A 23,594-nucleotide genomic window follows, 5' to 3' on the forward strand; every position below is an offset into this window, starting at 1 on the left:
GAGAGGCAGGGGCAGGATGCCTGCAAGTCTCGAAGAATACGGCATGGAGCTATTATAAAAAAGGCACACGGAAGGAACCAAAATGGCCCTTTGCTCTCTATGGGCTGGGAAGTCAGGATTAAAAAAAAGAAAAGAACCCACAAGTTTTCCTAAGCATTTTATACATTTTTTTTCCATTTTACCTAGAGTGGCTGGAGAAGATTTGAGGCCGTATCTTCCCCTCAAAATATGGAAATTATGGCAACTTGTAGAAAGACTAAAGAAGCAGAAGGCTATTTATTTTCTGAAGTGATAATACCACCTCTCAAAAAAATTCCTAATAAAGCACTGTAATGGAAAGAGCCATACCTGATAGGGACGGTGGTCACAGGCACCCACTGAAACTCACACTGCTTTTTAGATTACTTTTACAATAGAGCCGTTCCCCAAGACTCAGATTAATGGAATGGGGAATCCATGCATGAAACCACATATCATAAAACTGGGAGGTTATGAAGCAGGCAAGGAGACGGGATCGGAATTGAAATTGATTTTTGATCAAGTGGGGAAATTGCCTCAATTAAACCAGAACGAACTTGATAAAGACAAGTTGGAAGTGTTGAAACTTTGCAAGGTGGAGTAAACAAATGCACACGTAAAAATAGGAACTCCTGGGAAGGCAGCTGTAAGTCACCCAGGAATTGTAATGTAGGGCAGATTAGATGAAAGTCAGCCATGGGATGTAGAAAATATTCTGGGATGTGTTTTCTGATATGCTTTACTTAGCACTCATGAGACAGTCACTAAGCCTTGTTTGTTGCTGTATAAACACCCCACAGGAGCAGAACATTCTGGGGAAGCTGGGAAGATGTGAAGGGAAAGACAGCAAAATTCAGAGGCTTAGAAAATATTACTGAAAGGACTATGGAAGACTTAAACTAGTGAGGGAGGTATGATAATTCCTCTCATACACAGAATAATTTCTTAAAAGGGCTGTGCATTATCTGTGCTTCCTGTTGGCTGAGGCTAGAAGGAAAAGTGTTCTGATTTCCACCAGAGATTCCCAACAGTCTTTTGGGAAACCTTTCTGATGATGGGATTGGTGGAGACAGTGGCTCCTATAACAGCACTGAACGACAGGTTATTTGGGGTCCTTAGCTCCTACTGTTTGCTACAGACCAGCAAAGCAGATCTGGTGGCAGCAGTGGGTGCCATGCTTTCTGTCATCCCCCAGACTCACAAGCCTGTAGAGGAGCACAGGGACACAGCACTGCAGACAAGACACCGCAGTGTGTGCCTACAGGTGGGCACTCTGCTGCTAGAGCAAAACCTCTTGTTTGCCCATGGAGGACCCAAACTTGACGACCACGCAGTTCACATACAGGCACCAAAGAACATAGTAAGCCCTTCATCTCTAAAAGAAAAAACAGTGAATATTAACAGTGATATTCTTGATTCAACTTATCAGGAAAACAATTAGCACAGTCATCAGTATTTCTTTCCTGGAAGTCCAAGGCAGGTTCCTACTCATGCTCAAAAACCATCACCTTCATGGAGCAGCTGTGCACAGGACTCTATCCCCTTACCGAAGCACTATTAATATCTGAGCTGGAAACAGGGGCACAACACTTCTGGCTACCATTACAACATCCAACACCAGACTGCCTATCTAAAGGTACACCTATGTGCTTTCTTTCCCAGAAAACGATATTTTTCCTATGGATATATGTCTGTGCAACTCTTAATGACTTCACTGGGCACCACACACGTACCCAAAGGAAAAAATTTAATATCACGATTACTGTCTGAAAAGCTTTCTTACTTTAAAGTAGATGAGGTCTGCTCCTGCCTTGCTATCAATAGCACAAAGGATGGCTTTCTTTGGATGAGGAGGCACAGCGAACGACAACAAGCACCCCCCACATGTTGTTGCTCCATCAGCCACAGCCCTGCTTCTCTACAATCAAAACATTCACCAAAAAAAGTTGGCGTTACCTAAGTGTTCTCAATGACATTTTGTGTGAAAGTTTACTAGGCAGGAAACAAACGGGCTGACATGCCACGTCTCTAAGACATTAGCATCAGTTTGGACATTTTTGTAATTTCTTGCAGAAACTGTACAGGCATTAAAAGGCCAAGCATACGGGATGCTTTACACCTCAAGTCATACAACAGCTTCCCACCATGTGGATAACTGAAGCCAAAACTGTATTCTCTGAGCATGCCCAAAACCATCGACGTGGAAGAGCACCCAATGCAGATACTTCAAAGAACAAGAGGCTACCATGCACCATCAAAATGAAACTCCTAGAGTCTATGAGCTGGGCACAGCATGTTAGAAAATAAAGACATTAATGTCACTTTGCCACGGAAAAGGCAGCATCTTTGCTTGCATCTTGCTGTGGTCTTCTCCATATTTTAAATCAAAACCATTCATGAAAAGCATTATTCGAAGACAGAGCGTCAGGAACGTTGTGGCACGTAGCAGATCTGTCTTGCTGGCAACAGGCTGCAAAACAAATGAAGTCCAGGCATTAAATCGCACCCCCCCATCCCACCCCAACCAAACCCTGCACTGTAGATAACCTATACGTTTCTCAGAATACAGTGAGAAATCATTCTATAGTACACATTTAATTATAACTTAAAAAGTCTAACTCGGACACCGTCTCTGGCCAGTAGCAAAGTATAGACACATCACTAGAGGAAAGATCTGTTATTATCCCTTCACTTTAACAAACAGAAATCAGCATCTCGAGAAGGTCTCTGGGGGTATCATATCACAACCAACTGCACTGAATAAAATAATATGCTGATTTTACAAGTGGAGTTTGACAAGAAGTAGCATTGCATTTGTCTTGGCAAAACGAAGCACGAACAAAACATTTCACAGGTACAGTTACCATGCAAATGCATGTGGAGTTTGTCATTGTTTTTAACCCCAAATCACAAACAGCATGCAGTTTTCCTGCCCCCCCCCAACTACTGTATTAGACATAGTTTGGGTAATGTACCTCTTTGGTGTAACCATAGCCTGTCAGGCAAGATTATACCACTTTAGGAAAGAATACAAGCAAAACTCGATCGTATGTGTGTTTACACAATGTACATTTTAACCATTTAAAAAAACAAAACATGTTACATAGATTCTCGAACACAGCTCTGTCGAAAATGAAATTTTAAGCTTAAGAAATAATTTTTAAACTACAAGGCCACCCCATTATTTTTATGAACAATTTAAAAAGTTCCCACCCCTAAAAATCTGCCAGTATGTGTATTTCCTCAGTTGTAACAGTCTTACCCACTCTCTAACGCCATCGACCTTTGCTCAACAGCAACAACAGTTCTTACATTTTTTTAAGTGTATGAGATAATGGACTCTGGAATAGATATAGTTCTTAAATGTGAAACGATGGAACATTCGCCTTAAGGGAGTAATTGGTCAATTCAGGTGTTCCCTGGCACCGCCGCTCAGGCAGAGGCTGCTGCTGTTCAAGGATGTGAGTTCTGGCTTTTGTTGGCATCTAGCTCCGCGACCACGCTTTCGTGTTCAGAATTTGGGTACAACACCGAAGCACTGGGCACTCTGGTAGCCCTGCTGCCCAGGAGCACACAGGAGCTGTGTTTTCTGTATTCCCTCATCCATGCGAGGCGGAGGCCTCAGCGCAGCACCTTTGGCCAACACAGAATTATTGGGAGGTGAAGTAGAATCTATTTCGTGTGTATTCGTTTAAGCAACTGCAACAGGAGACTTAACTTGCAGGGTCTTTATTAGAACGTTACCGTCTTCCTCAGCTTTATACAATGGAGCCCTTTGAAGAAGACAAATGAATTGACTGAATCCTTGTGGCCAACGTCCTCTGTAAGTCCTGCAGTACGTTCTGACCAGACGTTTCTCCATTCTTGTCATACAACAGCTGTTTGAAAGCTTCGTTTTCAATGAGGACCATCATATTTTTCAGAAAGTAGCCTTCACAATAGGAAGATAGTTCTGTGACTCCGAGAAACTACAAGAAGTGAAATTAGAGAAAGGTAACCATTCTGATAAAACCTGGTCAGCAAGAACAGCGTGTAAGAGCTGCACACAAACAAATGCACAAGCTGAGCCTTTCCAACTGGCCCAGTTAACATTTACAGATATATATGTCTCATGTGTTAATCAAACAGTATTTTATACCAATGATTCTGGTTATGTTTAGCAGCTGAAGCTTTGGTTCCTTGGAAACAGCTAGGCGTTTTACCACTGAGTTCACCAGACCCATGATATCATGTTTGTAGCCACATCCTAAGCCTGTAAGTTTGGGAAGAACTACAAGAAACCTTCGAGTTTCATAAACTCCATCCTTAGCAAGAGTGGAATTCTTGACGGCAGAAGCCCATCATGCAAAGTAACATCCTCCTGCACAGGTAAGCTCCTGCTGAGCCTGAGCTCTGAGAAAAGCATCCATCTTTGACTCTGAGGTGCAACTGTGAGGTGAGGAATGCTGGGAAATTTCATAATTTTGGATCCAGACTGCAACAACTGCACAGCACTGTTACTCTACACCACCTTAACCAAAAACTGCTAAAAAATAAGACAAGGAATACGTATTGGGAGTAGATAGGTTCTATCTTCCAGAGGAAACTTCGATTTCAAACCACGCAGGTTTTCAGCAAATTGTGACTGTGTTATTTTGCACCTGGATGTGATAGCTAGCATATGTTTGCATCTGTATTCTTCTCTGAAACACCATTAATCTCTATTCATTATTTCAATATATCACAGTAATGAGAAAATGCCACATATATATATTTTTTTCTTTTATTAGGCTTGTTCTGAGGCTCAGATTGCAAGCTGTGCCAGCACTGAGTGTTTTACGTAAGTACTTGACTCTCCAATTGATTTTGGTGGGACTCCGAGTAAAACACAACTGATATCTGGTGGTAACTGATCAGTCACCATTATAAATGCTATTTTCCCAGCGACTTCATCTTTTCCTGGAGGTAACATGTAAATGAAGCCCCGAAAGTGATGCTAACCAAAAGATGGCCTTTGTAGATGTTGCAATCCTATGAACAGAAAACCACAGATGGTTTAATATTATCCATTCAGCTTCTAAATGGCAAGTGAGACAAAATCTCTCACCTTCCTAGCAGTACTTTGCCTCCTTAACCTGCGGCCCTAAACTCTCATTCCTACAGCTCTCCACCCTGATAAACACTCCTCTCTTGTAACATATGCCCCTACCACAGACAGTGTTCCAAATCTGTGCTCACTTCACCCTATGCTCCCGACCAGATTAGGTATTAATCATGATGAGAAAGACTATGCTCCCCTTGTCCAGGTCAGCTTGCTTGCATATTTTCAACTGGAAAAGCAGATCTCAGCATCTCCTGACATCCTGCAGGTGCAGCTCATCTTGCAAAATAGCAAGGTCTAGAAATTAATTGTACCTACAAAATGGAAAGGCAGACATTTCACTGACGAGCTGCGTCTGAACTGCCTGTGAGCTCCCCTGGCTCACGAGGACATCTGGCCTCTTCCTCCATGTACCGATCACATAAAAAAGAAATGAAGCTGCAGTGTGGTGGAGCAAAATGAACTGGGCTCAGACCAGTAACCTGCACAACACACAGACCAGGAGCAAAGAAGATGGAGAAGTCTACTGTGCAGACAGCACAGCAGAGAGGTATTTGAACTAGCTTTAAATATGTCAGCTCACGTTCTGAAAACTTTCTAGCTATGGCACTATGGAGCTTAGCCTCAGTAATTTACCGGAAGCAAGGTCAATTAGCCCATGAAGAGCTCTGAAGTGATGTAGTTTAACCAATTCAAGAAGTCAGGATTTCATTCGCAGCTAGCTTAGCTATCTCTATAACATGCTGCATGTCAATGCAAACATGACCCTGGCCTTGCAAACCTCTCAAGCAAACCATCTGCACTGACTCTACTGAGAGATGAAAGCATAGGAAACTTGCAGGCTGAAGCTGTTACTGGCAAACAAGGAACCAGATTTAGCCATGAGCACGGGGTTCCTTCAGTCCCAGCACTGGCAGAGTAGAAGTCCCTCAGGCAAGTCTAAAGCTTGGTAAAAGAATGTCCTTCAATCACAATACAACCATATTTCCCAACCCAAAGAAAACGTGTGATTTTAGAACAAAATTGCTCCGTTTACTTTTGGTAAAAGTAATATAAATTGAAAAGTTCCCACATGAGCTAGAAGATAAATGAAGTATTTTTCAAGAGTACTGCACTGGTGATTTTATTTCCTATTACAATAAATGGTCCTGCAAATACTCCTCATTTTTTATTCATTTTAAGTGGAACTTTATGCTGTATCAAACACTGATTGTGTGGTATCTGTATATTGAGGTCTAACATTACTACTCAATGCAGGAAAGATTCCTGATTGGAATGGAGGCCAGATCTGCAGGGGCTTGGAGCAATCTTCAGGATTACTCTGTTCAATCAAACCTCAACACCACACTACAACATTTTCATATTGTCATATTGTTCATATTTTCATATTGTTCATATGTGAGGAAAATCATTCAAGGATTGCTTTAAAATTATTTATTGCAACTATTTTTGTATCATGTCTGTCTTCCAAGACTTAGTACTTCGCAAATGAGGAGGGGAAAAACTGAAACTTGTCCACATGGCTATCACCTTCATCAGTGACCTAAAATAGGTCTTCTAGGTCAAAAAATGCCATGCTTTTATGCCTTGTGGCCTCCACGCAAGCAAGGTAAATGATTTAATTCCAATCTTTCCTCTCCAAGACATAAAATTCTCACTACTGTCCTTGCATGGCTGTGAGACACTATCACTTTGACAACATGACATTTTCTTATATTGAAAAGCTGTCACCAGCACTGTGGGGTTTAAGCAGGAGGCTATGGGAACTTTAATAGGAAAATGCAGCCTGGAAGATGAAAAAGAGACATCTTGTTCAGTTAGATGATTCCTGTTGAGTAACTCAGCAATTTGAGTCGCTGTGATAAGAGACAGATCTGCCACAAGTAGAGTTTGAACCGTTTAGGTAGGAGGGTGAGAAGCTGCCACAGGCACTCTTAGACATGATTAAGGACTGTCACTCTCGCAGGTACCTCTTAGAGTCCCAGTGCATGAATGACAAATGCTAAATATACAACAAACATGCTAAGCACATGACATGTGCATTACTACTTATCATAGAAGCGACCTATGAGGACAGACAAATAACATGCATGTGTGGTTATTTTTACCTTGGCATGGTTATAAATATCCACGCAGTTTTCTGTATTAATGCTCTTTGCACAGATGATCTCACAGTGTCGTTGTAAAGCTTCAAGCTGGAAAAATTTAGCAGCAGAGAGAAGCTAAAAAAAAAATAGGAAAGAAAGGAAAAATAGTCAAAACTGCTGAGCAGTACACATTCAGAGCTTGATTATTTACTGCTTCATTATAATGTTTTTCTGCCCGTGCTTCAGTCTGCGTTAAAGCTCTGACCCCTGACAGTCAGAATGAGAGGGTTGCTGCAGTCTCCTCTAGATCACACTGTGGGAAGGTGGACATGGAGGGACCACCACTGCCTGTTCAGGTCCACATGCTGGCCCTGGGACAGGGATGTGAATGTGTAAAGAAGTGGCAGACTGGAGACTCCTCGGTCATTCTGCAGACAAGCAAAGAGGGATCTGCAGCTACATTCCAGGAAAAGCAGGTTTGTATTCAACTATTCTCCAGATCTGGCTGAAACAGAACATGTGGGTTTGATGTGGATGTCAGCAGAAGGGCCAGGACTGTGAGTATAGATGAATTCAGGCCAGATGACGATAACCACTCTGGGTAGTCCTAAAAACCTATAGAGGCAATAAACTTCAAACCTCTCACCTCAGCAGGCTAGAGGAAATGGAGTCAGGTCTCCATATGCTCCTTGTTCTAGCTCGTCAGCAGCAGTAAGGTTATGTCTGGGCCATGGGTGCTAAAATGCTGCCTGGCTCCAAATGACTGGGAATGAGCTTGATGCAAGGCCGCACCTAGTGCCACTAACAAGAGGGTAATGTGTCTGTATCACTGCAATAACAGCTCTTGTGCCATCAGGACTCATGCTGACCTCTCTCTTTGGCCCCGTACCCACCCCATGGATAGGGAGCATGGACTGGCACTGCTCTGGAGATCTCAGCATGACACCATGCATGCTGAGCATGACCTGAAGCCTGCAGCATGAAAACCTTGCTTAAATTGTGCCTTCTCCAGCTGATTTCAATACTGCCTGGATTGCCCCTATTGCTCCTTTTCTGTCCTATTACATCTGGGGGAGTGTGCTTCATTTTCTGCCTTTCCACAGTCCATCATCACCTCTGGCTCTCTGCTCTGCTTTAGAAAGGAGGCTGAGGTTCTTCATTGCTTTACATCTTGCTCTATCCCAGGAAGGTCCCTTCAGGCTGAGCAGGTCACATTTTCTGCCATTTATAAGGTCCTTATCAATGCAGACCTCAAGGACACAGAGGCTTCTAATGATTCCCAAAACGTCCCTTGTGCTACTAGGTGGTGTGCTGGGGAACAAAACCCTGAAACTGCCATAATATTATTCTGACTTCTCCTATGCAGTCCGCTCAAGTTCTGCTTTAGTCCCATAAATAAATCCAAGTGTTGGAAATCTGCAGCACTGATGTGATAGCAGCCAGCTGGCCTCAATTATGAATTGCAGCAAAGATTTCTGTGGAGTATTTCTGGTGCTTCTTGTTATCATATTTGTAATAAGGCAAGTTGCTAAATGCAGTTTTGAAAGATAAAGCTAAATCCTATTCCAGCTGCCTCTGTGGCTCAAGCAGTCACGTGCCGGTTTGTAATTACTTTAAACTGTGAGGAACCGTAGCCAGATCTGTTATCAACAAATCAATCAATCAGCCATACATTCTGGAGTCACAGAAGTTTTGAGATGCCACAAAAGTAGAGCAAGCAGCCAGCTGAACTGCAGCACAAACTTTTTTAACAACCTAGGTGATTACGTATGCGTCGCTATCAAGCCATTGCGCTGTGTAGTCTGAAACTCCTTATTTCAGAAAGGGCCAGGAATTTAAGGAGCTTTTTTTTCACATCTGTGAATGAGAGAGCCAGTGACCCTTTCCTGTAAAACTCAGAAAGCCACTGTGAGTCCACCACCTGCACTTGAGAGGGATGATTTCAGTCCGGGTCAGTTCAACCCTCTGGTTGCCAGCAGGATTCATACAGATACCCCTGTACCCATCTGAATTGCTTCATCTCAGCCACTTTGTACCCCAAACAAAAGTTGCTCCCAATTTATGGTTAGCAGTACTTTGGTAAGAGTCAAGCCACAGCAGTGCCCTATGACAGCAGTGTCATACAGAAATCTGAGGCTCTTCGATCTGGAGAAGAGAAGGCTCTGGGGAGACCTCATAATGGCCTTCCAGTACCTGAACGGGGCCTATAGGAAAGCTGTGAAAGGACTTCTTATAAGGGCAAGTAGCAACAGGATGAGGGGAAATGTTTTTTAAACTCGAAGAGTTTAAAGATTTAGACTAGGTATCAGGAAAAGATTCTTTACTGTGAGGGTGGTGAGACACTGGAACAGGTTGCCCAGTGAGACTGTGGATGCCCCCTCCCTGCAAGCATTCCAGGCCAGGCTGGATGTGGCTCTGAGCAACCTGGCCTAGAGGGAGGTGTCCCTGCCTATAGCAGGGGGCTGGAACTGGATGATCTTAAAGGTTCCTTTCAACACAAACCATTCTATGATTCTATGATATGGACAGATTAACTCATGGAGGCAATAATAAAAGATCATGGGGGCAGACCATAATCCACGCTGATGATTACCAGTTATCTAAGCAGGTCTTATTTTTGCCCAGTATCCCTTTTGGCTACCATGACTTGAATGTCAACAGGAAAGCTCCTGAGTGACTATCACAAATCTGCTCTAACGTGTCTTAGTTCTGCTGAGTTGGAATTGTTAGGTTGATCAGAGATGGAAATGACAGTGCACAGTATTTGGAAGAGAACGACCCAACATCCATACAAGTTATGGATGTGTGGCTATGCTGAAGGTTCAGTCAGCTCCAAAGGGCTTGGTGTGGCTATTGCAAATGGGCACAGTGGCAAAGAACTTTAACACCCGGTAAGAAAGTGGCAAAGAAATATCTCAGGGAGCAGCTTAAGGTTTTATTCAGAAAATGAGACAGTCGTATGCTTGAAATTGAACTGAACTCCAGTAGGATTTGTTCTGCGGTTAAAGTCAGGTGCATGCCCAAAAATTCTACAGAGTGATGGACCAAATTGGATGCTTTAAAGCTGCTGAGATAGGTACAGACATGTAAGCCTGGGCTAATAAGCCAGAAGTAAGAATGTTGTAGAGAAGCTCACTGGCCCAACTCAACAGAGCACCTCACCTACCAGGCTGAGACAGAGAAGACAGGATATTATGCTGCTGGGAGTTGTTTCCAGATATTAGTAACACCTGCTTTGTATCTCCATTAAATAACCTCACGAATCAACTCACTAAACATTTTTATTTCAGACAAATTGTTTTGCTTAGTCATCATGATTTTTCTACCTAGGCACTCAGCAAGAGACAGTGATGTCTCTTACAGGAGTGCTCATGTCTTGCCCAGATACCATGTACCCTTGGGTGAATAGTAAACAGATTATTAAGCATTGCTTCCACTGAAATTAAGATGAATGTCTCTTACCTCCATAATTTCATTATTTTTAATCAAGAGTGACTCTGCACCTCCATAGTAAAGATACTGCATAACCAGCTGTAACAAAACAAAGGGAGTGTTTGTAAAAAACAGTCAAAGGGAGCAAGGGGTGATGCAGAGATTGAAGATAACACCAGAGGCTCACAAACATCACCAAGGATTTGTAGATAAAACTGTCCAAATCCCCCTAATTTCAGGATATATTTGGTTATTCTCTCTCTGCACAGTTCAATAGCTCCTTCTCATGGGTAGTCTTAACCCTCACCAGCCATGTTGTCCATACTTTCTCTTGAGGCCTAAACAGTGTGCAGGAAGCTGATTAATTCATCATGAGTTTCCAATATCTTTTCCAATATGTACAGTGCATCATTTTTTCATGATAACATATCACATATAATGGTTATTCCTTTATTCCTCCCTTGGCAATGGGATCAACACCTCCACTCAGCTGTGTGAGGGCATGCATGGATGACGATAAATAACGGTGGAGGCTTTGCACTGTAATGCAAGCCAACTAAGATCTCTCTGCAGTGAACTTCCAGCAAGTTTAAAGTCACTGGAGACAGCTGGGAAATATCTTCATCTACAACAGTCGATACATGGAATTGCCTGGGTTCTGACTCGAGGGTAGGGAAGCATATACTTGTATATGCTACAGATGCAGAAAGCAAACTCTGTATTTTCATGAAAAAAAAAAAAACCCAAGCTATTGTACAACATTGATAAATGAACTGTGTCTGGAAGCCTGTCCATTAAATACAGAAAAAGTAAGCAAGAGAAAAAGAAATCAAGTACTTCCCAATGACATGCTCTGCTTTATCTGCATACCCCGTATAAGTGAAATGTATGCTACTGAATATGGTTGGGCATGACATTTGCAATCAGTGGCACTATGCAGCTTAGTGTATGCAAGGAGATGGAGTCCGTGCTCATGAAGCCACTACTCAGAGCTACGTGCTTATCAAATACACATGGATTAGTTTGGACAGGGTACATACAATGTTTCCATGTTCCATTCAAATTCAGTGCGAGAACTGACTTTACCTGGAAGATGGGGTACTTCACGTAGTTGATCTCAATACAAGTACTGTCAGTTGAGGGCTTGCTAGACAGCAATGCTTTAAACCTAAATAGAAAGGAGCAAGATTGAAATACCAGCCCAATTATCTCCATGGAAAACATGGCAAAGTGGAAGGACGGCATCAGCTCTTGCAAAAACAGTACACTGAAATAAATGGATTTGTCACCGAAACGCATCCAGATTCAGACAGCTAGATAAAATAAAGTTCAAATCAAAAGGAAGAAGCCTCTCTTTTAGAAGAGATTTCAATTTTAAATTTTGGGAAAATATTTCTGATGTCACAACAGTAAAGTGCATACAGCTACTGGAACGATGCATATTACAAAATCAAACTTTTTTCAATCAACTTTTGCCTATTTCTATTATGCTGCTGTAAAAATGTTTTGAACAAAACATTAAAACAACTACATTAAGTTTATTGCTTCTACAGTCGTGATACAATTGTGTAAAAGAGGTAAGAGAGAAAACTGGGAATGCTACTTTCTCTGATTACCAAAACCTGAAATTCAGACATAGATTTCAAGATAAAAACACTTTTAAAGTTAATTACTACTAGATATTCTCATTTGATTAGAAGGTGAGTGCACTGTCAGAAACATCTGCCCTTGTACTTTTTCTTTTCAGTAATTCATCTGACCTTCTAGAGGCAGTTTAGTTTATCTGTCAAGACCAGCATTTGCTGGATGGTAACCTCTTCCACACCATGACTGCATTTTAATTAAAATATGGGTAACAATTGATTTGATCTTATTAGTGTCAAACTCTATTTTGAAGGCAATTCAATAAGCTTAGAGCTGAAGTTTGGAATGTGCTTGCACATCTTTATAATTATAAAGTTGTGCACAAATATGGCTTGTGATCCATGCAAAGAAAGGAATACTCTTGAATGCTGAGTTGAGCTGTGTGACCCACATCCAGCCTTCTGAGCACAGGGAGGAAACCATAAGTACTGCCTTTTGATACAGCATGACGTGTTTCGTATGCATCTAATTTTATTAAATATATGTAAAATCCCCAGTGAATCAAGTGATAATAACTTGTTTCTCCTCGAGACTGTGCACACGATGCAAGACAGGATTTAGCTGCTCATGGGATAAATGATTATTAAGAAGCTAACTATTAAGACTTCTCTATGTTTAAGGGCTGGATGCAGCAATGAGCTCCATGCAAATGTGCCTCAGAGGAATGAAGTCAGCTGCATGGCCAGAAGCATGGAACATTTACAGGGTGGGAATCTAGTGATGGGAGCACTTATTAGTGCCCTGCAGATCAATTAGAAGTAGGCTGCTGAGATGTGCTGATTAGGAAAAGCTTGAAGATTGAGCCATTAGCCCTCAAAGAGTCTTAACAACAACAACAATATGAAAGCACAAAATCAATTTCTATTTTTCTAAAATAACAGTAATGTCTCTATATCTTACCGTGGTGATGCAGTAAATAGCAGCACTCTATGTGCATAAAACGGTCTTCCTTCCACCAGAAATGTAACATCTGACATCTCTTTGTTGTTAAGAAAATGGGGATCTAGAATTACAAAAAAAAAACAGAATGAATGAATAAATAAATAGAAGTCCCACCAATACAAATTTGGTCTCGAAGAGTTCATTAATGTACATAATATTTTCCTGTTTTGACAAAAGAAGACAATGGTGTAAAAGGATATCGTTTATAATGAGTAAAGCCCATGAAGTTATTTTGGACAGTCTGAGACAGGAGACCCACAGACAGGCACATGGAGTTCAGACTAAGGAAATTCAATGCTTTGAAATCTGTGTTGACCTTTGCTGAGATGATGGCGAGCCACCCCCACAACAGGGAGCTGGCACAGCTTCACAGCTTCATTCCCCGAAGCAAACTGCAGAGAAATACACTCAGTGCATACCCTCACCCTCTCCCTAGGCAGGTAAGCCTTTGTGCCACGGGGAAAAGTGTCCTGGAAAATTGGCTCACTTCTTCTCTAGGTCACATTAAACCAACATGGGCTCTGTCAGCAGGGCTGGGACGGCCATGCCACTGCAATGTCACTCACAGCCAACCACAGTGGTTTGAGATATAGACAGACATTTGGCTTTGGGCCCTAGGCTGTGATCTCAGCCTCATTAGCAGCACAGATCTGTGCAGATTTACAGTCCCACTCCAGTATGTGACGGTCCTACTGACTTCAGTGCGTGTTCAGGACAGGCTAAGTTCAGGGCCTCTCGTTTTTCAAGTCCCGCCTTTCAAGTTCATATTTTCTTTGACTTGTGCACCCAGCCTGCAATGGGCATTTCCCATAGCTCTCCTTGAAGTACCAAAGAGCATCTCCAAGTCATGCTTACCTAAGCGAGAGGTCTGCTTGCGCTTAATTTCAACAAGCTTTGGAATAGGGTAGGGTCCGTAGCAATGAGTGAAAATGACAGACAGCTGCTGACTTATCACTTCGTTCTAAGCAAAAGGAAGCAAACACAACCAACATAAGCTTAGTATTCACAGGGAGACATTACATTGTTGTCAAGAGCTGCCTGTTTTGAAGCTGAAAAATGTGATTGCAGAAGCTTTATTAAAACACAGAACTTACAATTATCAGTATTTGTTATAAACTACAGTTATCATTTACTTGTTTGTTACACTTCCTGTAGGAAGCAGGTAACATGGAAAGTCCTCTCCTTGGCCCTTATTTTCCCAACGAACTCAATAGCTACCATCCCTTCCAAATAAGCCATGCTCCTTTACAATAGCCATTTCATTTTATTTTCAAACTTACTTCAGTGTAAAATACTTTCTTGTTGCTCTTTGGAAAAGGGTTGTTGATCATGTTTTAGAAAACCAGCATTACTGAACAGACAGAGCTGCACAGCCAGCATACATGTCTAAGCACGACACCCTCACAAACAGCCCCTCCTTCACAGAATGACAGAAGCATCACAGCATGCCACAGAAGCTCCTCATTTAACCCCAAACAGGTCATTAATACGATCTTACACCCCTGACATTGGTTTTGGCACCAGTTCTCTGAGGAGGCCACCAGGACCCTCACAGAACAAGGTCCCTGGCTCTACCCAGACTAAGCTTCAGTGATAGTGAAATGAATTTAGTGCTTAACCACCTGAGTCACATCTGAAAGCAGGATTTAAAAGTTTTTGCAGATTGTATCTCAGCCTTTGCTGGTAACTGGAACTTATCAAATTCAATGGAGCCACACAGCTAATTCCTGAATATGAAGTACCCTGACTTTCAGCTACCACGTTGGTTGGCAATTCCCTTCCATACTGGGAAACCATGGAAAAATGAGATGCTTAAATGGTCCAAGGCCAAGGAAGTAAGCAGATAAGGGAGCAGAATAATAACAATATAAACAATGGAGGAGTTTAGCTGTTATTCTAAAAATATCTCCAGGCTTATTAACCAGAAATCGAAGTCTTCCTTCTCTGAGCACATTTCAACTCAGTTCTAAAAGTAGAAATTCCTTAAATCCCACAAGGGATGAGGAGGAGTGGCAGAGATACTGTAATAACTCTTGCACCGTATCTAATTAAACAGGGTGGGAAAAGGAAACGAGCTGTGCCTTCATAGACACACGCTGATGTCAAAGGAAATTACATGCACTCGCCTGCAGGCAGAAGTTGGCTCCTATAACTATATCAGACATAATATTGAAAGAAATATTGGGATAGGAGAGATACTAAGAAACACTGATACCAAGAGAAACCATTCAGCACAGCATGGGAGCAGCCACCAGTGAGGGCTCACTGTTGTGGCCCCAGGACAACGAGGATGCAGTGCCCCAGGAGCATCAATCTGTTCAGTGTCTCAAAGCTGGAGCTCTGCAAATCGCTTCACAAAGGGAGTGAATCACAGGGCAAAAAGAAAAGGAAGATTTAAAGCCAGATTTACTGAAGGAAGTGACTCAGCCATTGGGAGGGATGGAGGGAAAGCTCTAGACAGACAGGGCAGAAAGAGCAATTGCTTCTCTGCTTGGAAGGGCTGTGCTGAAGCCTTGCTGGCTGAGTCAGCCAGGGAGGAGCATGTCCAGGGGGATGGCGATTACCAGCAGGGTAGCTCTGAGATGGAGGTGGCAGACACTAAGATGTCAATAAACACAACATGGGATGAGGCTAATACCGTATTCTGGAGTGGAGGGAAGCTTCCAAAAAGGAGAGGTATAAGACCAGTGCCTACCTACACAAACATGTATTTCAAAAAAGATAAAGCATCTCCTCCTCCTTGGGGTGTCCGTGGGAATGTGATGATTAAAAAAAACTGGTATCAACCTCCCACAGCCTCATTTAGGATCCAGAAGTCTCGCCCACTGCAGACCAGGAAGTCCAGGTGCCTTGAGACTGGGAAGAAACGAGCCAGCCACAGCCATGCAGGGGTGGGAAGGGGATCCACTCTTGTAACTTGAACTGGCATGATGGACGAGTCACATGGCAACGAACCTGTGGAGCTCATCAGCTCCCTCAGCACCAAATGGGTCATGAGCACTGTCAGGGCACGCAGGATGGCAGCCCATTATATAGCTACCTTGCTACTGACTGCCCACAACCCCGTTGGAAACTGGTGTAGATTAATCTCTAATTGACTCAAAATGGGATCCACTCACATAAAAAGAGGCTTTAGAACACTGTGGTGCAGAACAAAGATGGAACAAAGGGAAAAATAACAAAAGAAAGGGAGACTTTAGGATTGATGAGTCAAAGGAAGCGGGACTATCAAGCAGACAGAGATGCTATGCATCATGGACATTCAGAGCTCTCGCACAGGACACTGCTTTCATTTGGCAGAGAGGAGGTTGGAGACCTTTGGCTTCTGTTGATAGCTTTAACTTGCTCAGCTAGAAAGATGAAGCATTTAGAGACATTGCTAACAAAATATAGCAAGTTTTCTTCCAAAAAGACATGGAAAGGGAAAAAGAACAACTGCTCCCCTTGCAAACATGCACACAGCCAAGCCTCTCAGGGCCCTGGCAATGGACCTGCTCTGGCTCCCCACAGCCTACGGGCTTCTCCAATAAAGCAGGCAGAAAGAAGCAGCAAAGTGGAGAGATAAAATGGACGCTTTGTCAAAGGTACAATCCGCAACTGGATTGCTGATGAAAAAACCCTTGCTTTTTCAGAAGCCTGATGTTGCTCTTGGAGCAAGTTGAGCTTGACTTCCTGAGAAGTAACTGGAAAGAACTATAAGAGACCACAACCTGGTACATCAGAATTGCTTGAGCAAAGACGACGTTCCACTGTATGTGCACCGATGTAACGAAGCTCCAAAGCAACGTCGGTTACCACATCCAACCTACTTAAGCACTGAGCATTATTCTTTCCTGCTTATGTATCACTCTACCAGCTGATCGAGAAAGAACAGCTGTAGGAGCTCTCTGCAGCAGTTGTGGGTGATATCAACACCAGAGAAGCAAACCCAAGTTTGTTTTCTTGCTAGAGTTTGGAGTTGGAAAACATCTGCCTTAGATGTGTGATGCTGAGATCCAGATCAAGGCTGGCTTCCTCTCAGATATGAGCATTCATTTGCAGTCAAAGGGAGCTCTGTGTGCATCTGCTATTATGGGAGGGGGAAGAAAGCTTGGCGTAAGATATAATGAAAATATTTACGTAGCCATGGGGTAGTTTACAAATAGGCAAAAGGGAACAAGGAACAACAGTGAATCTTCTGAAGGAGACGATGTTTCCAGCAGAGAGTTGGTCGGTTTGCAAGCAACTTTGCTTTGTAGATACAAGCGGCCTCCTGACTTAAAAGCATTCTTTGGAGAAGATCTAAAGGAATTCCCCACACTTGAACTGTGAGAGGAATTCATAAATTCTTTTGAAGCAAAGCTGAAGGTTTTCAAGTTGCCAGAGCAGAGATGACTAACTGAATGATCTGAGAGCAAGAACTGGGTGGGGTATCTTTTTCTGAACTCCTTTCAGATGATGAAGGTCTGCAGCACAACTCAGGAAAGGCTCCTCAAGACTTAGGCACAACTCACGGAAGAGTTTGTTACATTTCTGCTTACTGGGTTCAACCTGGCCTAGCCATTCTGGATTGTCCTACAAGGTAATGGACACAGCTGCAATATACCAAACCAGTTTTCTCCAGGATCTGTGGAAGTTACGCGTCATTTTGGTGGCTCGTGCTCCAAACTCTCAAGGGGAAAACCTAGGCTGGATTCAGTGGTTAGGCTAAGGTCTTGGGCTTTGCTTTTCCAGTGAGATAGCACTTTGTTTTAGTTGCCTCCTCTTCACAGGTTTCTCACTGGACTGCTCAAACCCCAGTGGTTAGGAGTCTTTACTGGTCTGAGATATCCTACCACCTCCATCTCATTGCCCTCTACAGTGGTAACAATTTAGGCTGCCTTTCTTTAGCCCAAGAATGCCAGGCCCACGAATTCCTCTACCACAAAGCCACAAAAACAAACACAGTGTTAAGCTGAAAAATAACACACTCATTCTGGGCTCAGTGTCTGTCAGTTAATACGCATCTGCCCTGCAAGCAGAGAAACCATGCTGCTCAGGGCACAGGGGTGCTGGCAAAGATAACTTTTCTCTTGCTGGTCCTGAGGATGCTGGGAGGACCCAGCTCTCTGCTAAATACAGAGCAGAAGAAGTGCTGCTTCCAGTCACCCGTTCCACATGTGGTCCCCAGCTACTGTTCCAGCAGTGAAGTCTCAAGATGCCTCAGATCCACTGAGGAGTCATGCATAAACTTCCTTCCACAACAGGCTGGGATGCCTTTGAATTATTCCTCTTTTTATCCTCCCCTCTTCCCATACAGAGTCGATAAGTGCTAAAGCAATAGAGAGGACTTTCAGACCTCCTAAGCTTGAGTATTCAAACTCTGCTATGAGACTTTCTTTGCCATCTCTCTGAATCTTTGTCATCCTTCCCCCGGTGTTTCCACTATAGTCCTCAAGCATAATTCATTTTTTACCAGCTGCATCCAAACTGATTAAATGCCGCTTTAGAGGGTCACTCCTAGATGATTAAGCAGCACACACATAATTCATATTAGTCAACAGTTGCAAAGGTAGGGAAGCCCCAGAGGTTGAAGACACAGTTAAAGGCAGTGAACTGCATAACAAAATGGGTTTTGTTAGTGCTGGGCTCGAGTCATTCCACTGCAAATACAAACGGAAAGGAATTAATCACAGGTAAGGCACAAATGGATCCTTCAGTTAGCTCTGGGAAAGCTGCCAAGTCTTCCTTTCAAAAGGCTCTTTATATCACAGCTGTGCATTGTATGTAAAAAGCTGAGATCCCCGGGCACGGTCTAATCCCTGGGTGAGAGCCCATAAAAGGGCAGGTGTCACATCCATGGCAGTTATTTATTGTCAATGAGGAAAGGGCTTCTGCCTCTGGCAGGGAAACATTTTAGAAGGCAAATGGAGAGTAGGAAAAAAAATCAAACCTGTGTTAGTATGAAGCTGAATTTGTGTTATGAAAACACAACACGGGGTTAATAGCTGGTTATTAACATGCCACTTGGTACCTGGCGTTCACATCTCACACGGAGAATGCATGATGTACACGTGTGGATAACTTGCGTCCTGGTTATTCTGAACTGTTTAGACACAGAAGTACTACAAATGACAATGGGCAACATTACACACCACTGCAATTTTTCAGTGAAACTTGCCTCAAGAAATCAAAGTCTCAGCCAGAAGATCAATCACTGAGCTCAGGCTGAGCCTTAGCGAGTACATGGGAGGGTATAAGCCACTCCATGGAACCTGTAAGCAGGCATTTCAGGATCGTGGAGGTCTTCAGGGCTATTTCTAGTGCTGGTTTTGGTGTGTCTGCCTCCTCTGCATAAAGTCCACGTTTTTCTTTGCTTAAAATATTCCAATTGTTGGACAAAATATTCGATTTTCGGGTTTTCATTTTTTCAACAAAAGTGAAATATTACATGGAGAATGAATATACTAAAGGAAACCTCTGCCCTTTAACCTAAGCTCTTCCTGCAGAAGAGGACAGTCTGGCTTCACATAGCAAAAAACAACTTCATTAAGCTCACCTTAATTAATGTTCACTTCAACCCACTGTGATGCAGGGAACAGGAAGGAGAATTCACTAGCTCCTTCATTTGCCAATGCCATGTTACAAGTCATGTGCAGGCATATAAGAAAAGATGATTTTCGCTGACCACTGTTCCTGGACTTTGTAGAACAGAAGCATAAAATGATTCTGTTGACATTACTCTGAGAAACTTTTTCTTGCGTTTGTTTTAGAGGAACTAAAACCAGAAAGACCACAGCAATAAAGGAACAAGACACCCATCTGAAGCTTCAGCTTCTATACATTCTGCTGCATCAGAGCAGGCAGGTGTTTCAGGCTTTTTGTTTGCTGGAGCCATCAACATTTTTTTTTCCCAATAGTTAGTGCACTTGTGACAGAGTTTACATGTTGCTATTTCTGAAAGGATATATTAAATATATTCTTTAATTTCTAGGAGATTTTGGTCTACGTGTGGCAAAATCACTGATTAAAGAGTATTTTGGCTTTTAAATTAAATAGGACAACGTTTCTCAAGATAACCTACATGCTTGAATCTTTTTGGAATTAAAAAAAAAACCCTGGCTATTGTTTTAAATTATTATTTATTCCAAATAACAGTCAACATGGTACTGATGGCTATTTTTCAAACAGTTCAACTTCCCAAATAACTCTGTGCATTCCTGTGGGTTTTTTCAGCTGCCGACAGATGCGTACAGAGCATGTGTGAAACTCAGCAGGAATTTGAAATTCTGAGGAAACACCTTTGCAAATAGTTTCCCGCATCTTTCATCCAGTCTTAATGCACAGTGTAATCAACACCTCACTAATGGGCTATTTTTCAAAATAAACTACCCTGTCACTGCCAGAACCTGATGGGAAGGATGGACGATACGGGGAAAGGGCAGTGAAGGACCTCCCACAATTTTTCAAGCTGTTTTTGCCCTGGGCAATACACTAGCAGGTATACTCATAGTCCTAAGCCAAGGTTTCCTGGTGTAAAGCACTTCCAGTGCCAGGCAGGGTTTCATACAACATTTCAGCACACGCACTTAACATACAGTTAAACTTTGCCAATACATTCCTCCAAATTATTCAAAGTAATGGCAAATAGCAGCTCCATGCCTTACCACAAGTGGGAGGGAGAAGGCTGTGCAAGAGATTACTTGAAATTAAAAGATTCTTTTCTTTCTCCAAGAACTCAGCCATAGACAATCTGATCTAAATTACACAGAAAAAGCAGTGGACAAAACTGGCTCACCACCCAGTACTGCCAGCAACAGCGCTGGCTCATCTGCTTGGATGGAGCTGGCTGATTTTAATGACAATTCAAGCTCACACTGAACCTCAGAGTGGAAATCTAAAATCAACCTCTTCCAAATGCTGATGGTTGGACTAGTCGATCTGAGAAGTCTTTTCCAACCTTAGTGATTCTACTACGATTCTGTGTGCACATGGACTCAGGACAGCTGCAGGTTTTCTTCCCTTTGACTGCTGCCCACTATCATACAAGAATGGCTATTAGCTGTTACCACATGTGGTTAGCCTACTCCACTGCAGGGCTGAGGGCATGCCTGAAGGTAAGGTCTGAGAGCCTTGTGTCTGTTCTCCCTGATGGCTGCAGCTGACCTGCCAGCCCCACCTCAGGCACTACAAATCCATAAATCTGGGTGCTTCCTTCCTAAAACTCTTTTTAAATTCTCATCTGAGGGGCTCAAACTCAATGCTGCCGCTGGCCCGCAAGTACAGGCACTAGTCAAGCAAATATGTGGCACTACGACATGGGGACAAGATGGCAAATGAGCTCAGGGACAAGCTCAGGCAATGCAAACATCAGCCTTGGCTGTAGGCAAACAAAAGGGCCCAGTAAGAAGTTTGGAGGGACATTTCGAGCCATTAAGAATGTGACACAGATACAGGCAGCAGTTCAGTTGCATCTTCCTGTTTTCTTCTGTCACAAGATCTCCAGTGTCATTTTAGCTTTGAGGGACTCAATCCTGCCCTGCATGGCAGCCAAAGTTTAGCTCAGGGCTACTTGCTCCCAGAAGTGTCTCTCCAGCTTTTGTCATATGCAGCCCTGTCCAAACGACTTTAAGCAGACTGTCCATGAGCTCATCTCCCTCAGAGCTCCAGTCAGTCTCAAAATGAGAGAGCCTCTCCTCCTCATCTGATGTCCTAAATCCCTTAGTGAACCACACAGCTTCACTGAAAGTTTTAGTACTAGGTCTGAATTTTGCCTTCTCTTAGGGAACTGCCCTAAACAAGGCTCTCCACATCCCTTCCACCACCACTGCCTCCTCTGGAGCACCTCGTCTGGTCTTTGTTTGGCAGGGATCTGGGCTGACTGAAGGACAGCAGTGGGGGCAAAGCCATCTGCCTGTTCCTGTAGTTTTGCCTCAGCTGCATGGAAATACTTCATTCCTCCATTCTCAATCCAATTCTGAGCAGTGCAGCTGATAAAAACATTGAAAGGCATGAAAGGAAATGAAAGTGCTCAGTCCTACTGGCAGCCACCAGGAGGCTGGGTACCAAATCCTCATTTGTGCCTTTGCAAGTCTTTCCCCAGGGCTTCAGTGCAGCAGTGATCAACCAAAGTGCAATTTATTAACGCTTCTTCCCTTCCTATTTCACAGCTCTAGGAGAGGCAGTAACACTAGGAACTACAGGTTAGGCAGTTTTGCCTGATTTGCTAATTCTTGTTACCGCTCTGTTCCAGCATCCGAGCTTCACAAAATGTTATTTTTATTTCCATCACTGTTGTCCTGTCATATAAATGCCAACCTACTGGGCTCTGGGACACTCAAATCAGTGGTGGTAGCAAAGATCCCATGCAGGTTCTCCCATTTGAACCCTGAGATCCTCTAAGTATGGGTATTAAAAAAAAAATAAAAATCTCTAAGACAAAAAGACATTCCTTATATCTGGTCGTGTCCTTGTAGAAAGTACTTAGTTTTAATTTAGTCTTTTCATTTTTACAATATCTGCCCTTTCTGCGTATCCTGAGAACCAGTAAGAACATTTTGTCCTACAGTGCAAGTGGAAGCTGGGGCAGGAGGCCCACTTCCTGTTGAGAGATCCAATCTATGCTTCTGTGCAGTTTTTGAAGAGTCTTTCAGGCCAATTACTCAAATTATAAACTGACGTCTGGCTTAGCCGGGTTGTCACAGCTTCTGAAGCCGAGGTTGCAACTCTACAAGGCATTGAAAATCTGCCTGTTTAATTACCTTTGTTTCCTTGTTCGTAAAAGGAGGCTAAGATCTTCTTCCATATCTCAACTCATTAATATTTGTAAATTGTTCTGAGACTTCAGGATAGTTGGGACTACTTATAGGACTGCAAAATTCCATTTCAATTAGGTACAAGTTGCCATGCAATTAAAATATACTGAGCATCACAATGTAGCAAATGGGACATCTTGTTTTACATCAGCCAAGGAGCACTAAGTGGCTTTGTGCTTTCTAGGTGCTTATTTTATAATTTTTGCCCTGAAAAACTCATTAAAGAAATGTACTGGGACAGACTGCAATGTTTAGTGGGAGTTGTAATCTCTCTTGAAGTTCCCAGCTCACAGGAAAAAGGATGCTCATGTGGACAAATCAAACTCCTCTCCTGATAATGCCACAAAATGCAGGACTTTACAATTCACTGTAGAAACAGAGGGACGTGAACCACAGCTACAGCCCTTCAAGCTGTAAAAAATCCTCTTCAAGGATTTCCATTCTGTGAGTATATACGAAGAAAAGTATCTGCTCTCAGACCCCCCTAGAGAAGAAGATCCTTAGAATCTCAGCTTTCCTTATCTGACTTCTACGGAGTGATCAGGGAGAGCTTTCATTGTCTCTTTCTCCTGCAAATGAATTCATTTTGATTCCTTCCAATGGGCTACACAGAGTCTG

General features: G+C 42.8%; 1 protein-coding gene across 2 annotated transcripts in view; it reads right to left on the reverse strand.

The window, feature by feature from the left end:
* Positions 1-2,016: 2,016 nt before the first annotated feature.
* ABTB3 (ankyrin repeat and BTB domain containing 3) overlaps positions 2,017-23,594 on the reverse strand; it is a 166,078-nt gene continuing 144,500 nt past the window's right edge. The window contains exons 12-18 of one of the 2 annotated variants that reach the window (XM_065743074.1): positions 19,196-19,267; positions 14,059-14,164; positions 13,162-13,264; positions 11,704-11,785; positions 10,648-10,716; positions 7,207-7,320; positions 2,017-3,986 (exon numbers count right to left, since the gene is read on the reverse strand). In XM_065743074.1, coding sequence (XP_065599146.1) covers positions 3,777-3,986; positions 7,207-7,320; positions 10,648-10,716; positions 11,704-11,785; positions 13,162-13,264; positions 14,059-14,164; positions 19,196-19,267 — 756 coding nt within the window. In that variant the 3' untranslated portion in view covers positions 2,017-3,776. The remainder of the gene's footprint in view (positions 3,987-7,206; positions 7,321-10,647; positions 10,717-11,703; positions 11,786-13,161; positions 13,265-14,058; positions 14,165-19,195; positions 19,268-23,594) is intronic. The other variant, XM_065743075.1, reaches the window with a different exon arrangement.

This window comes from Cyrtonyx montezumae, unplaced genomic scaffold (assembly GCF_038088225.1).
Source record: "Cyrtonyx montezumae isolate F1298 unplaced genomic scaffold, pur_monq_1.0 scaffold_3, whole genome shotgun sequence".
Classification (NCBI taxonomy): Eukaryota; Metazoa; Chordata; class Aves; order Galliformes; family Odontophoridae; genus Cyrtonyx; species Cyrtonyx montezumae.